Source organism: Myxocyprinus asiaticus, chromosome 38 (assembly GCF_019703515.2).
Source record: "Myxocyprinus asiaticus isolate MX2 ecotype Aquarium Trade chromosome 38, UBuf_Myxa_2, whole genome shotgun sequence".
NCBI classification, from domain to species: domain Eukaryota; kingdom Metazoa; phylum Chordata; class Actinopteri; order Cypriniformes; family Catostomidae; genus Myxocyprinus; species Myxocyprinus asiaticus.
In genome coordinates this window covers 29,717,131-29,734,351 of record NC_059381.1, presented here as the reverse complement: position 1 = coordinate 29,734,351, position 17,221 = coordinate 29,717,131, and the positions used below count along the sequence as shown (strand labels likewise).

Here is a 17,221-nt window from a genome sequence, read left to right as displayed (position 1 = left end):
TTGATGTCTGTGCAGGGCAGTTGATTTATTTTTCCCTCGTTAGTGTTGTTCAAAATGTCAGAGCTGTTGAGCCGTTTGACATTGTTGAATTGCTCCATTGCGCTTTAAAATAGAAAATGATCCAAACATATTATAACGATTTTTGTTTTTATTTTGTTTGATATCATATTTATCACATTTCATACCATTAGTGGGGAAGGAAATGCATTCTACATCTTTGTTAGACCTCAGAAATAAATGTAAACATAACTTGTTTGTTTACTAGTAAACTCCACAAGGTAAGCTAACTTTTAATTTGAAGTTCAAGAAGTATACCTAGTTTAGGATTTAAACCTACATAAGGTGTGTGACCTCTTTTCGATAAAATTTCGCCAATTTCATCATCTTCAGCAGACGTTTGACTCACTGAAAGACTTTCTTGTGATGCTCCAGCTCAGTAGGTGGCGATAATGCACCATAATAGGGATGTGCAAAAGTACAACTTTTCATAAATGACGAGTCAGTCAGTTGTTTGAACGACTAGTCGTGTTAAAGATAATAATGTTAAAATAGGCTTCGTTGGGATCACGTGACCCCGATCAGATGCGTTTCAGAAGGATATATGGATGCTAAGTGCAGCATTTCAACATGGTAACTAACGGTTATGCAACAAGTAAATAGGCTAAATATCTATAGCATCTTAATGCACAAAACTATCATAGTAAAAAATAAGAAAAGCTTCAATACAGAGCAGCACAAAACTGCTTATGCGCATCCTAAATGCAGAATGACACGTTTCAGTGTAAACCGAGAGCTTGGGAGTCTCAAGGCGATTCTCGCTGCGCACGCGAGTACACATCAAGTTTATGACATTAAAACATATTTTACTGCTACTATTTATTTAGGCAGTTTCAGACAGAATCAGCAAAGACTTTAATCTCTCTAAAGCACCTCAAATATGGGAACATAACTCACAGAAGGGGATTTAACGTCCAACAGTGATTGTCTTGTATTGTTATTGATGCTGCACTTTGATGGCTGTAACAGCAGCGGTGCATAAATGGACTGAACTTAAAGCATTAAAGAGACAAAAGTTCTTGCAGAGGTTTTTACTGTGCTGACTATTATTCACTTTTAAGCACAGCAAGCTATAATCATGCAAAAATGCTCTACAAGAAGTTGTAATCTCCCATTAAAACAACCACCACTAAAATATAAATTTTAGTAGTCGACCCCACTAATCAACTAGTCAACTAGTTGTTGGATGAATAGTCGATTAGTCGACCGACGTGTCACATCCCTACACCATAAGTTGGATTGCCAACTGTCAATTAACTACACAAAAAGAAGAAATACTTTCTTGCCTGTGTCAAAAAATTTGCGGACGTGACGGTTCTACCAATCATAAAAAAACGTTTAACTAATACGTTTCTGTTGTGTTCTGTCGACAGCTGTATTGCATTGTCAGTGCTGTCTTGTTTAGTGCACAATGATATCATAGCCGGTTAGCTAGGTGCTAGCTATAGGCTACCTAGCCTTAAGACTTGTTTATATGACAGCAGGAATATGTAGCCGCTAGCCAGCTAATAATTCCTAACCTGCTGATGTCAGGACTGTGATTTAGTTATTTAGTTGTGTGTATAACTTTGCCGAACTACTTGCGTTTTTAGCAACATGCACCTGATACAATCGTCTATGTAGAACATAGGCTAAATATCGAAAATTACTCAAGTTTATCATTGATATCGAGTAATTTGTTTTCTCGATTAATATCAATATCGTTTTATCACCCAGCCCTTAATAGAAGCACCACAAAATGACATGGTTGCTTCAGCAATTGCCTTTTTTTATTTTTTTTATCTCAATTTGCTTTTTTGACACTGTTGAATAGCTATAGGTTAAAGGTTTAGGTTAGGAACAATGGTTTTATTTATTTAACACTTGTTAGATCATTATTTTCAAAAACCTCATCTGTTTGGGAGAAATTTTAACTCTCTTTTAGCTCGAAACTGCCACGATATATGTAATGATGTAAATGTGCAGTATAACAAAAGACAGTATATCAAGTTAAAAGTATTTTAAAAAGCATCTCAAGATCCATGCAGACTGTTCCAATCTGTTGGTTCTCCATCTAGCTGTATTTGAATGCAGTACGTGTCCTGTGTGAACACCTCTTGAGAAACTAATTGTGGTTTGGTGAACCCTAATTATACAGGGCTTCCTTCCAACTAGTCAAGACAGACTAGTTGACTAATTGTTCAGGCAATCCAAAAGTATGAAGTTTTGCACATCCATATTGCATACAGAAATGGTACTTGACTTGATTGTCCTCATGCTTCATGTTGATTTGTTGTTGTTTTGCAGTTGCACTGGGGCGAAACCAGCCCCTGAAGAGAGAGAAGCCCAAATGGAAGAGTGACTACCCAATGACCGACGGTCAGCTGCGCAGCAAGCGTGATGAATTCTGGGACACGGCACCAGCATTTGAAGGCCGTAAGGAAATCTGGGATGCGTTAAAAGCGGCCGCCCAGGCCTTTGAGAGCAACGACCATGAGCTCGCTCAAGCCATTATTGATGGCGCCAGCATAACGTTACCGCACGGTAAGAGGCGCATGACACAGATTCTGATAAGCCGGTATGCTTTGATGACAAGCAGACACTCGTGTTGACAAACAGATATGATCTTTTCGGTAAATACTATGGTTTCCCATTATATTAACCTTCCCATTTGTGGCAGTCAGATTTCTATTCTATTTATTTTTACATTCTCTGTCCTCTGGCAGTTTCCAGTTCATTTGTTTGCACATCTGTAATTGTGGTCATAATATTCTTGGTTTTAAAAGTAATAGTTCACCCAAAAATGTAAATTGTCATCATTTACGCTTGCACCCTCTTGTCATTCCAAACCCATATTACTTTTTTCTTCTTTTGTGGAACACATTTTGAAGAATGTTCCCACTGCTCTTTTCCATACAGGTGGTATCAAGCTCCAAAATGTAAAAAAAGCCAGATAAAAGTAGTTAAACGACTTTTGCCCTCTATTCCAAGTCTTTTGAAGCCACGCAATTGCTTTGTGTGAAAAAACAGTCTGAAATGTACATCATTATTCATTGAAATAGATTACGTGTGTAAGGATTACCCGGGCGTCCACCAGGGGTCACTGTGTATGTTTATTGTTCATTTTGTGTCTTTCGTTTGTTTATGGGTTTTATAGTTCTTTTTCATGGTCTTTGTTCATTGGTCCTTGTGTTCATTTGTGTCAGGTGTCCCTCCTTTTAACATTAGTCTCTGTGTATTTAATCCCTGTGTTTTCCTCTGTTCATTGTCAGTTCTTGTTTTGTCTATTAAGTCTGTAATGTGCTTTGTGTTTTAGTTTTGCATTATCTCGAGTGTTTTTTGTTTTGTTTTGTTTGTTTTTATTAAAAACTGCAATTAGATCCTGTCTTCTCCAGTCTGCCATCATTACAATGTGACATGTCAGGGGATTGTTAGAATCCACAAAAGTCACTTTTGCCAGTAATTTAGTTTTAGCTAGTTGTTTACTTACCTTATTAATTAATTTCTAAAAACACTACAGTTATGAATTGTATTCTTCTGCGTATTAGACCAGCACAAAGGATCTGCATGTTTCCATGGCAGTCCATGAAATCATCAGGGCAGGAATGATTTATACTAAGAAATATAGAGTATACTGTATGCTTTTGCTGATATTAATGGTTGATTAAATGAAATGTATTTCTATCAGATACCATTGTGCTTTTAAAAAATAGTTCACCTAAAAATAAAAGTTCTGTCTTGATTTACTCATCCTCATGTCATTCCAAACCATTTTCTTTTTCTTTACATTTTTTTCCCATGCAATTACAATCAAGCGCAAGGATGCTAAACATTATAAACATTTAAAAAAATTGTCCATATGATTCATGCACTACATTCCAAGTCTTCTGAAGTCATACAATATCTTTGTGTGAGAAAAGGACCAAAATGTAAGTCTTGATTCACTGAAAGAATGGAAAGCTTCCGCCAACCATGACACAAGCCCAGATCAGTCTGATTCTTAAAAAGGACAAAGATCCAAGCGAGTGTAAGAGTTCCCATCCAATTTCCCTGATCCAGCTAGAAGTTAAAATATTGTCAAACATTTTGGCTAACCGATTAAGTTATGACATCTCTCATACATATAGATCAGGTGGGGTTTATTCAGGGCCACAGCTCTTCTGATAACATTAGGCGTTTCATCAATATCATGTGGTCAGTAGGGCTGCAACTAACGATTACTTTGATAATCGACTAATCTAACGGTTATTAGAACGATTAGTCGACTATTCGGGCGATTATTGCAACGATTAATCATTAGCTCAAAACCGACTATTCAGCTTGTGCCCCAACTTAAAAGGTTGTATTAAACGTGCTTGCTAACAATAAAGAGGACAAAATCATCTTTTAAAAATACCTCTAAATTACATTCACTGAATTAAAGGGAAAAAACTACTTTTTATTAAGTTTAATTCAGTAAAGAAATTCACTGCAAAAAATCATATTGTTATCAAGTGTTTTTGTCTTGTTTTCCATTTAAAATTTTCTAAAAATCCTTAAAACAAGATACATTTACTTGAGAAATAACATATAAGATATTTAGACTTGCTTTAAGAGAATTTATCTTAAATATAAGTGTATTTTTTCACTTGATTATACTTCTGCGAGTGCAGTAAAGACAAAATATACTTCAATTCAAGTTCTATTCTCTAAAAGCAAGTCTAAATATCTTATATGCTGCTTCTCAGGTGAATGCATCTTTTTTAAAAGGATTTGTAGATATTTTAAAATATTTGTATTTTTAATATTATATTCAACATTCTCAGATAATAATAAATAAAATTATTCTGCAGTATAGCTGCTGAAGAAAATGTACATTGTTTTAAAGGAGTTTTAGATATTTATATTGGAAAAAAAGCCAAAACAAAAACAAATAAAAAATGTATTTTTTTGCAGTGTATAATGGGGCGAAGACTACCCTCTCTCACCTTTCTGTTCACTTCAATCCATCTTTAACGCACAAAAAAACAAACTCTCTCTTATTAATAAAGCTGCATTTTGCCAATCTCTTCACGATAAGAAATGCACAGTGACATATATTATGATTCAATAAGTTGCCATCACGTTATAATCTAGCTGCCTTAAGTGCGCGCACTCGAGGGATGAGCGTCCCCGCAACAGAGTGTACCTCAGCCGGGTGCAGTTTCAATCTCTGCCCCTTAGATCGGGACACTTTGCGCAACTCATAGAAGAGGCGCTGACCGCACAGAGAAATGCCAGTTTCCTTATTATTTGAACTTTAATAAAGCTATAACGCATTAAAAATAACTGCATTAAAGCTGTAACGCCGGGGTATTTCCTTTAAAGACACTCGACACGCAAGTTTTTCTTAAGCTGAGCGTCAGCTCCGGCTCTGCTTATTCCACAACAAGAGTGCTTCTGTATTTACTTATTTTGTATTTTTGCATTATAATTCCCTTATAATTTACGATCTACATCACCTGAAGCTGTTTGGAAAGTTTGGAGTGCGTCTGGACTGTGAGATGTTTTCTTCCTCTCCTCAGTCAGGCACGAGCTGCAGTGTTGCTCTTGTGTGCAATCATTAGAGTTTCATTTGATCTTATGTTACGTTAAGATCAAACGACTATTCGACAACGAAAATTTTTGTCGACAATTTTTTATTGTCGACGTTGTCGATAACGTTGACTAATCGTTTCAGCCCTAGTGGTCAGTGGAAAATGATCAGACTCCAGTCGCTGCCATCTCACTTGATGCCGAACAGGCATTTGATATGGTAGAATGGGATTATCTTTTTAAGATTTTGGAAATGTACGGGTTCGGGAATACTTTTATTGGTTGGATTAAGTTACTTTATAGACACCCGGTAGTGGCGGTACAAACAAATTTATTAATTTCAGATTATTTTACTTAAATAGGGGCACCCGGCAGGGTTGCCCTCTTTCCCCATTATTGTTCTGTCTTGCCCTGGAAACATTAGCAGCCGCGATAAGAAATAAGGATGATTTTCCAGGGGTGGTGGAGGGAGGTGTGGCGCATAAGCTTTTGCTTTACGCAGTTGATATTTTATTATTTGTCTCTGACCCCACTAGATCTATGCCTTGCCTCCACAGAATTATTCATTAAAGTTCTCGGGATACAGAGTTAATTGGTCTAAATCCGAAGCTTTGGCTCTGACAGCGTACTGCCCAGTAACGGCTTTTCAGCCGGGCGCCTTCCAGTGGCCCAAATAGGGCATTAAGTATTTGGGTATTTTATTCCCAGCAAATTTGTGTGATTTAGTTAGTTACAGTAAATTTGACCCTTTAATAAAAAGGTTTTCAAGTGATGTGGGCAGCTGGGTTTCATTACATTTATCAATGATTGGGAAGGTTAATGTTATTAAAATTAATTGTATTAAAAAATTCTACTAACTGCTAGAGTCTCTCACTATAGTTGTCCCTCTCTCTTATTTCAAGTGATTTGATAGCATAGCAAAGTCCTTCATTTGGAATGGTAAATGTCCCAGATTGCATTTTAATAAGTTAAATAGGCCGATTGACAAAGGTGGGCTAGGCCTACCCAAGATTTAGTTTTATTATTATGCATTCGGTCTCAGACATTTGGCTCATTGGTCGCTTCCACCTGAGAGAGCCCCTCCCTGGTTTTGTATTGAACAGGAAGTTCTTGCCCCTATTTCACCATTGCAAAGCCTTTCTATCAAACTAATCGGAGAAGTTAAGTTACACCCCGTTATCTCTCAATTGCACTCGGTATGGACAAAAGTGTCCAGAGTGTTTAATTCTGACATTTATTTAAATGTTGCCTCAAGCATATGGCTGAACCCAAAATTATATATTAATAAGTCCCCTTCCTGCTGGTCAGAGTGGATTGTGAGAGAAGTTAATACACTCGGTAACCTATATGAGAGTGGAGTGTTGAGATCCTTTGAAAATTTGAAATGTTGATTCTGTGTAAATATGTTTTGCTTTTCTTTGTTTATTGTATGAATCAATAAAAAATGTTAATCACAAAGTCTTGATTCACTGAAAATCTCACCTTGGTGAGAATAATGAGAGAAGCAATGAACAAGTAGTTTTTTTTTAGTTAGATCATTTCAATGAATCAGTTGATCCGGTCTGAATAATTTATTCAGGATTGTATCGATCAAGTTCTCAAGCTCACTGACTTAATGTTCCAGTCACAACAATTAAAAGCTCACTGGAAGGGAAGATTATCAGTGAGTAACAACTTCAATTTTGGTCATTTTCTCACACAAAGCTATTGTATGGCTTTAAAAGACTTAGAATATAGTGCACAAGTTGTATGAATCACTTTTATGGTGCTCTTGCATCCTTTTTGCATCCTTCAAAGCTTCAGTCCCCTTTCATTGTAATTGTATCAAAAAGAGTGAGCAGCACAGTCTTCAAAATGTATCCTTTTGCAATCCACAGAAGAAAGTCAAGCAAGTTTGGAATGACACTAACAGTCATTTTCGGCTTAACTATTCCTTTAATGTATGCTAATTATGAAAGTGATTTTACCTCTCACAGTCATTTCCTTTGAGAGTTCCCCATCAAATTCCCTGCCCAAGGTAATTTGTGCTTGTCACTAATTGTAATTGCACAATCTCAGGAGCCAGCCTATTATGTTTGGCCATTGTTCAGACGTGAAAATATTTCATCAGGTAGTTGACGTGGACAGCGTGCCTCCCTCTGGTTCTCATTGACTACATCTGTCTGGATGCAGCTGGAGATTCTTTAAGGCAGTTCTCAGCGTCTCTCGGGAGCCGAGCTGCCTGGTGATGGTGTGGAAAAATCTTACTGTTACTAAACCACAGTTATAACTAAATAGGACGCATGCAGATTGAATCAAAACATACTTTCCCCCTTAGTCATTTATTTTCCACCAGAGATTTTGTATTAGGTGATCGGAAGAATGTAAATCCAGGATTTTGATTTGATTTGATCAGAGTATGAATAGCTGCTATGATCAGATTGGTTAGCCCTTAAATAATTAAAGAGATAGTTTTCCCCAAAAATTGGAACAGTCATCATTTACTCACTCCTTTTTGTTTTTAAACCAAATTATTTTCTTTCTTTGGTGGAACACAAAAAATGGAAATTATAGAATGACAACCTCAGTTATCATTCACTTTCACTGTACAAAACAAAATATGCAATGAAAGTGAATGGTGACTGATGCTGTCATTCTAACATTTCCATTTGTGTTCAACAGAAGAAGAAAAGTCATTTGGGTGAGTAAATGGTGACAATATCTTAAATGCATTTTGCAGAATTTGAATACCACTTCCCCCTAGAAAGGTAACTGGAAAGTCATGGAAATGTATTGTTCAAAAAGTGTGGAAACCCTGAACCATTTTCATGATCGTTACTAAGTGATTGCTTATACTGATGATGCTTTATTCTATAATTGCATTTCAAACATCAAGGATGAGGGACTCAAACATGAAATTGCTGCTAAGTTGATTTACAGTAAATGGCATACGGTAACAAGCATAGATGCTTCACAAGACCAGTGTTGCATTGTGGTCCACAACAGAACAAGGTCTCTTCAACAAAAACAACACCCCATGGTGGTCTTTCCAAACTAGAATCCCCCTACCACATTAGACAACCTGGTGATGTTAAACAGTAGAGCTTAGCAAATGACTTTTACAGTGATGTAGTCATAGCAAGCATCTTCAGTTATCTCAACAGTGGGAGAAATTCCCTCCCGTCTCTTCACCTGCAGAAGCCTGGAGGTGTTTGTAGGGTTATATTATACACAGGTTCTGTGGTTGTTCGACTTGCGTTGAACTCAGCAGAGCAGTGCAGGTGTATTTACAGAGATTTACCCATGCAGAGAAAAGGTCAGAGTACAGAGACTGTAACCATCCTCCTTTTTCTCTTAACCTCTGAGTGAACAGCGGTGGGTTTACTCAATTCGTTTGCACTCTTTGCATATTTGTGGTCAGGTTTATGTGAAGAGTAGTATTTTGAGACATTTATAGCGATGAGAGTTTGTCATTGTTCACCTTATTGGAAATTTAACACATTGCTCTCATACTGGACTGTAGTACTATCAAAGAGGGAAAATTTGTAAATGTCTTATTTTATCACAAAATGTTAACAGCCTAACAAACGTCATGACAGCAACACAAGAACCAATGAGGTTAGATGTGATTGATGATTGATGGTCAACCACACAAACAAAAAAAATGTATACCTTGAATGCACTGTAAATCGCTGTGGAAAAAGCATCTGCCAAATGCATTAATGTAAAATGAAATGTAAAATGTAGTCGCCATATTTGATTTGAGCCCAACCCACTACTTTTACTGTGTTTATTTGGTGTTTTTGTTCTTTATGGAGCATGACAGTCCAGAATCAGTATTCACTGTAGTTATAGGCAAAAAAAAATAAAAAATCGTAATAATAAAATAAATATTTGGTTTTCCTTTTGTGTGCCTCAGAAGAAAGCCATACGCGGTTGGAAGCGTGAGTAAATAATGACGTGAATGAATTTTCATTTTGAATGAGCTATTCTTTAAACCTCTTCAACTCTGCGGACCTGCTGGCGGGTTCAATAGAGGGAGGCTATGTTGTGAAAAAGTTTACATTTAAAATGTTCAAGTCCCGAATACATAAATCAGGCATATGGGGTATCGTTTGAAAGCTTTGAATCTGCACTTTTCATAGATATCCATCACTTCTGCATTTATGTTGCATAAAATAACAAAATAAGGCCTGAAATTATTCACTTCGCAAATCAGCGCCACCTAGAGGTCATGTGGTAGAAATATGAATATGAATATAAAAGTCTTTCACATAGCACTTAAATAGACAATCACATATCATAATCATATGTCAAATGAAAGCTCTCATTCTCAGGAATGTGACTGTACAGTTTATTTTGTTGTCCTTATACCAGAGTTTGAAAGATTTTTAAAAGAATCACACAGTTAAATATTATATCTGAAAGACATCAAATACAAACGTCTCTTTTATGCACCGATCATTTCTGCTGTAATCCCCAAATAGCTTTTAGTTTAGGTGGTTTTCTAAAAAATTAGCCATTTTTTACTTGTCTGTGAGCTTGCTTGTGTGAGTAATCCAATGTTATATCTAGGGGTGTAAATTGGCAATTTCAACACGATACAATCTTATATCAGTTCTCTTAGCCAGCGATCCAATGCCGATACCTCAAAGTCTGCCTGCGATCGATATTACGATATTATGTGCCTATTTTACACACTCAGTTGCATTTTTTGCATTATTTTTTTATCTCACAAATGCAACCAAAATGTAATTTTAATATTTGATTGAGCACTCTGAAAAGTGCAAATCCAGTATACACATTGGGACATCCAGAACTAAATCAGGTACTTCAGTTGTTGATAAAAGTAATGCAGAAGAATAAATAATATAAAACATAAAGTCACATACAATTGATCATCAATCGTTTGATGACAGCTCATTGCCTTGTGGAGTGAGGGAAACACTACAGTGACAGTTTGTCATCTCTACAACAGTCAAGCAAGTCTTTCAATCCAAAATACTTATATACCCACAACAGGAGATTAGGTGTTATCTGTGTTTTTCTTGGCTACAACTTCCACAGTTGTACTGTGATAAATGTTAGTAAGGGATTTGATGTGAAGATGTGAAAAGTTGTGTAATTGATGCTGGTGTTTTCTCTTTCCCTCATCAGCACTGTTCAGAATATTGTGGCTCTCCAGCCATTTAACATAGCTGAATTGCTCCATAGTGCTTAAGAATAGAAAATTATCATGTAGAATTCAAATGCGCCACGATATCGAGGGAACCCCGATTTAATCGTGCATGTGATTGCCTAGGCTATCTTGTCACCGAAGCTCGAGGCCCTCTTGACGCATGCGCATGGATAGAGCACAGCGCAACTTCAGGCTTCAATCACTCCGCATACATCCGTGTCCCACATGAGAAGCATGTTTAATGCTTATAAAGCAAGATGAATATCATAAGGTTGCTGCATCGCCTGATGGAAATGCATACGGATGTGGCTGGCATTAGAGTGTCAAAATAAGGCTGCATCTTAAAAAAATATATACATTGGTGTTTACGTACTGCATCGATAACATCACATCATTGTTTATTAGATCGATGCATTGATCCAGATCAATGGATCGTTACACCCCTAGTTATATCTTAGTTTTCCAGAACAAAATATGCGGTCCAGCAGGAAAAGCAGGCTAAACAAATCATCGGAAAATATGATGATAAAATGTTATACAGCATCGCAAAGGGTAGGATCTCTGCATTCTAATGACACCGAGACTGAGCTTCTAGTCCACTCAGAGGACGAGATGTTTGATGAAACAATGAGTGTGGTGCATGAACTGAAAATTAGACTGAATGTCTATGGACGAGTGAATCTGTGAGGGCTAAAATGCATAAAAGCGCCACCGACATTTCAGATCTGCATTTTGTGATGGAAGAAAAATTATTTTTTCTAATACTTGCTGCCATCTAGTGAAATAAAATAAGGGACTTTTTGAAGGGAGCTGGAGGTAACAGAACTAGAATTACATGCTTACAATGTTAGAACAACAACATTTTTGTAATAGTCTGAGTCTTTTTTTAATTTTTTTAAAAAATTTTAAGGGGAGGTTCTGAAAAAATGAGACAATTTTTTGGCAATCAGTCCACTGTATGTGTAAATGGTGAGCTTTTACATGTGACTGTAAAAATGAAATTGCAGCCAGCAGCCCAAAAATGTCCCAGAGTTGAAGAGGTTAATACATAAACACAGAATCATGCCCTTTAGCATGATTTTCAGATTTGAGCTTTTGTTAAACCTTTGTTTTACTAAATTTTTTATTAAAAAAAATAAATAAAAAAAGATTAATAATTTAACAAATAATGCATTCTTTTTTTTTACATGTACAATTAACAAGTAGTCATGCCTCCTAAACTATACATAAATTCTGTCATAAGTAACTTTCCATCAGAGGAATTCAAGCTTTCAAGCAATTCAAGTATCACACTGAAGTCATGTTTTTGCAAGTCTTGCTCCTGGGGGTTAACATAAACATTTTTAATCACAAAGGCGCTCACTATACAGGTACCTAACAAGTACATCTACAACCCAAAACAAAACTGTTTAATAGGCTCTCCAAAGCTACTTTAATGGTTTAGTAAGTCTGGCCATTTTCAGCAGTAAAACCAAAAGAGGCATTAAAAAGCCCAAGTGTGCCACTTTAGTAGGCTTTTATCCGGCTTGTCCATAGCTCTTCTGATACATTTGATTTGGTGATTGTTCAGAGCCATCTGGTCTTATTCATGTGACTGTCTTGGGTGGCTGGATGGCAGATCTGTGTATGCAAGATAGTTGTGGCTTATTGGGATGATGCTATTGCAGTGTTGTTGTCTGTATCTCAGAAGATACGTAGTGTGCTAAAGATCATTGGAACCCAGCCCCATCCTTGGAAGACACCCAAAAGAATGTTCTTATTCAAACACTGAACAAACTCACAAAGCGATTAATCAAGTGCTGCTTTATTATTTGATTTCAGTTCCATCATATCACACTTGGTAGCCCTGCTCACAGTGAAATCTCATTAGTCTAAAATCTAGGTATGGGCATTATCGAGTATTCTTCTGCGTATTAGACCAGCACAAAGGATCTGCATGTTTTCATGGCAGTCCATGAAATCATCAGGGCAGGAATGATTTATACTAAGAAATATACAGTATACTGTATGCTTTTGCTGATATTAATGGTTGATTAAATGAAATGCATTTCTATCAGATACCATTGTGCTTTTAAAGAATAGTTCACCTAAAAATAAAAGTTCTGTCTTGATTTACTCATCCTCATGTCATTCCAAACCATTTTCTTTTTCTTCACATTTCTTTTCCATGCAATTACAATCAAGCGCAAGGATGCTAAACATTATAAACATTTAAAAAAATTGTCCATATGATTCATGCACTACATTCCAAGTCTTCTGAAGTCATAAAATAGCTTTGTGTGAGAAAAGGACCAAAATGTAAGTCTTGATTCACTGAAAGAATGGAAAGCTTCCGCCAACCATGACACAAGCCCAGATCAGTCTGATTCTTAAAAAGGACAAAGATCCAAGCGAGTGTAAGAGTTCCCATCCAATTTCCCTGATCCAGCTAGAAGTTAAAATATTGTCAAACATTTTGGCTAACCGATTAAGTTATGACATCTCTCATACATATAGATCAGGTGGGGTTTATTCAGGGCCACAGCTCTTCTGATAACATTAGGCGTTTCATCAATATCATGTGGTCAGTAGGGCTGCAACTAACGATTACTTTGATAATCGACTAATCTAACGGTTATTAGAACGATTAGTCGACTATTCGGGCGATTATTGCAACGATTAATCATTAGCTCAAAACCGACTATTCAGCTTGTGCCCCAACTTAAAAGGTTGTATTAAACGTGCTTGCTAACAATAAAGAGGACAAAATCATCTTTTAAAAATACCTCTAAATTACATTCACTGAATTAAAGGGAGAAAATACTTTTTATTATGTTTAATTCAGTAAAAATTTTACTACAAAAAAAATCCTATTGTTATCAAGTGTTGTCTTTTTTTCCATTTAAAATTGTCTAAAAATCCTTAAAACAAGATACATTTACTTGAGAAATAACATATAAGATGTTTAGACTTGCTTTAAGAGAATGTATCTTAAATATGTGTATTTTTTCACTTGGTTATACTTCTGCGAGTGCAGTAAAGACAAAATATACTTCAGTTCAAGATCTGTTCTCTAAAAGCAAGTCTAAATATCTTATATGCTGCTTCTCATGTGAATGCATCTTTTTTAAAAGGATTTTTATATATTTTAAAATATTTGTATTTTTAATATTATATTCAACATTCTCAGATAATAATAAATAAAATTATTCTGCAGTATAGCTGCTGAAGAAAATGTACGTTGTTTTAAAGGAGTTTTAGATATTTATATTGGAAAAAAAGCCAAAACAAAAACAAATAAAAAATTTATTTTTTTGCAGTGTATAATGGGGCGAAGACTACCCTCTCTCACCTTTCTGTTCACTTCAATCCATCTTTAACGCACAAAAAAACAAACTCTCTCTTATTAATAAAGCTGCATTTTGCCATCTATTCACGATAAGAAATGCACAGTGACATATATTATGATTCAATAAGTTGCCATCACGTTATAATCTAGCTTCATTAAGCGCGCGCGCTCGAGGGATGAGCGTCCCCGCAACAGAGTGTACCTCAGCCGGGTGCAGTTTCAATCTCTGCCCCTTAGATCGGGACACTTTGCGCAACTCATAGAAGAGGCGCTGACCGCACAGAGAAATGCCAGTTTCCTTATTATTTGAACTTTAATAAAGCTATAACGCATTAAAAATAACTGCATTAAAGCTGTAACGCCGGGGTATTTCCTTTAAAGACGCTCGACACGCAAGTTTTTCTTAAGCTGAGCGTCAGCTCCGGCTCTGCTTATTCCACAACAAGAGTGCTTCTGTATTTACTTATTTTGTATTTTTGCATTATAATTCCCTTATAATTTACGATCTACATCACCTGAAGCTGTTTGGAAAGTTTGGAGTGCGTCTGGACTGTGAGATGTTTTCTTCCTCTCCTCAGTCAGGCACGAGCTGCAGTGTTGCTCTTGTGTGCAATCATTAGAGTTTCATTTGATCTTATGTTACGTTAAGATCAAACGACTATTCGACAACGAAAATTTTTGTCGACAATTTTTTATTGTCGACGTTGTCGATAACGTTGACTAATCGTTTCAGCCCTAGTGGTCAGTGGAAAATGATCAGACTCCAGTCGCTGCCATCTCACTTGATGCCGAACAGGCATTTGATATGGTAGAATGGGATTATCTTTTTAAGATTTTGGAAATGTACGGGTTCGGGAATACTTTTATTGGTTGGATTAAGTTACTTTATTGACACCCGATAGTGGCGGTACAAACAAATTTATTAATTTCAGATTATTTTACTTAAATAGGGGCACCCGGCAGGGTTGCCCTCTTTCCCCATTATTGTTCTGTCTTGCCCTGGAAACATTAGCAGCCGCGATAAGAAATAAGGATGATTTTCCAGGGATGGTGGAGGGAGGTGTGGCGCATAAGCTTTTGCTTTACGCAGTTGATATTTTATTATTTGTCTCTGACCCCACTAGATCTATGCCTTGCCTCCACAGAATTATTCATTAAAGTTCTCGGGATACAGAGTTAATTGGTCTAAATCCGAAGCTTTGGCTCTGACAGCGTACTGCCCAGTAACGGCTTTTCAGCCGGGCGCCTTCCAGTGGCCCAAATAGGGCATTAAGTATTTGGGTATTTTATTCCCAGCAAATTTGTGTGATTTAGTTAGTTACAGTAAATTTGACCCTTTAATAAAAAGGTTTTCAAGTGATGTGGGCAGCTGGGTTTCATTACATTTATCTATGATTGGGAAGGTTAATGTTATTAAAATTAATTGTATTCAAAATTCAACTAACTGCTAGAGTCTCTCACTATAGTTGTCCCCCTCTCTTATTTCAAGTGATTTGATAGCATAGCGAAGTCCTTCATTTGGAATGGTAAAAGTCCCAGATTGCATTTTAATAAGTTAAATAGGCCGATTGACAAAGGTGGGCTAGGCCTACCCAAGATTTAGTTTTATTATTATGCATTCGGTCTCAGACATTTGGCTCATTGGTCGCTTCCACCTGAGAGAGCCCCTCCCTGGTTTTGTATTGAACAGGAAGTTCTTGCCCCTATTTCACCATTGCAAAGCCTTTCTATCAAACTAATCGGAGAAGTTAAGTTACACCCCGTTATCTCTCAATTGCACTCGGTATGGACAAAAGTGTCCAGAGTGTTTAATTCTGACATTTATTTAAATGTTGCCTCAAGCATATGGCTGAACCCAAAATTATATATTAATAAGTCCCCTTCCTGCTGGTCAGAGTGGATTGTGAGAGAAGTTAATACACTCGGTAACCTATATGAGAGTGGAGTGTTGAGATCCTTTGAAAATTTGAAATGTTGATTCTGTGTAAATATGTTTTGCTTTTCTTTGTTTATTGTATGAATCAATAAAAAATGTTAATCACAAAGTCTTGATTCACTGAAAATCTCACCTTGGTGAGAATAATGAGAGAAGCAATGAACAAGTAGTTTTTTTTTAGTTAGATCATTTCAATGAATCAGTTGATCCGGTCTGAATAATTTATTCAGGATTGTATCGATCAAGTTCTCAAGCTCACTGACTTAATGTTCCAGTCACAACAATTAAAAGCTCACTGGAAGGGAAGATTATCAGTGAGTAACAACTTCAATTTTGGTCATTTTCTCACACAAAGCTATTGTATGGCTTTAAAAGACTTAGAATATAGTGCACAAGTTGTATGAATCACTTTTATGGTGCTCTTGCATCCTTTTTGCATCCTTCAAAGCTTCAGTCCCCTTTCATTGTAATTGTATCAAAAAGAGTGAGCAGCACAGTCTTCAAAATGTATCCTTTTGCAATCCACAGAAGAAAGTCAAGCAAGTTTGGAATGACACTAACAGTCATTTTCGGCTTAACTATTCCTTTAATGTATGCTAATTATGAAAGTGATTTTACCTCTCACAGTCATTTCCTTTGAGAGTTCCCCATCAAATTCCCTGCCCAAGGTAATTTGTGCTTGTCACTAATTGTAATTGCACAATCTCAGGAGCCAGCCTATTATGTTTGGCCATTGTTCAGACGTGAAAATATTTCATCAGGTAGTTGACGTGGACAGCGTGCCTCCCTCTGGTTCTCATTGACTACATCTGTCTGGATGCAGCTGGAGATTCTTTAAGGCAGTTCTCAGCGTCTCTCGGGAGCCGAGCTGCCTGGTGATGGTGTGGAAAAATCTTACTGTTACTAAACCACAGTTATAACTAAATAGGACGCATGCAGATTGAATCAAAACATACTTTCCCCCTTAGTCATTTATTTTCCACCAGAGATTTTGTATTAGGTGATCGGAAGAATGTAAATCCAGGATTTTGATTTGATTTGATCAGAGTATGAATAGCTGCTATGATCAGATTGGTTAGCCCTTAAATAATTAAAGAGATAGTTTTCCCCAAAAATTGGAACAGTCATCATTTACTCACTCCTTTTTGTTTTTAAACCAAATTATTTTCTTTCTTTGGTGGAACACAAAAAATGGAAATTATAGAATGAC

At 36.6% G+C, this 17,221-nt stretch overlaps 1 protein-coding gene across 1 annotated transcript in view; it reads left to right on the top strand.

The window, feature by feature from the left end:
• ubtd2 (ubiquitin domain containing 2) overlaps window positions 1-17,221 on the top strand; it is a 45,809-nt gene that overhangs the window by 15,737 nt on the left and 12,851 nt on the right. The window contains exon 2 of the mRNA XM_051677751.1: window positions 2,344-2,580. Coding sequence (XP_051533711.1) covers window positions 2,344-2,580 — 237 coding nt within the window. The remainder of the gene's footprint in view (window positions 1-2,343; window positions 2,581-17,221) is intronic.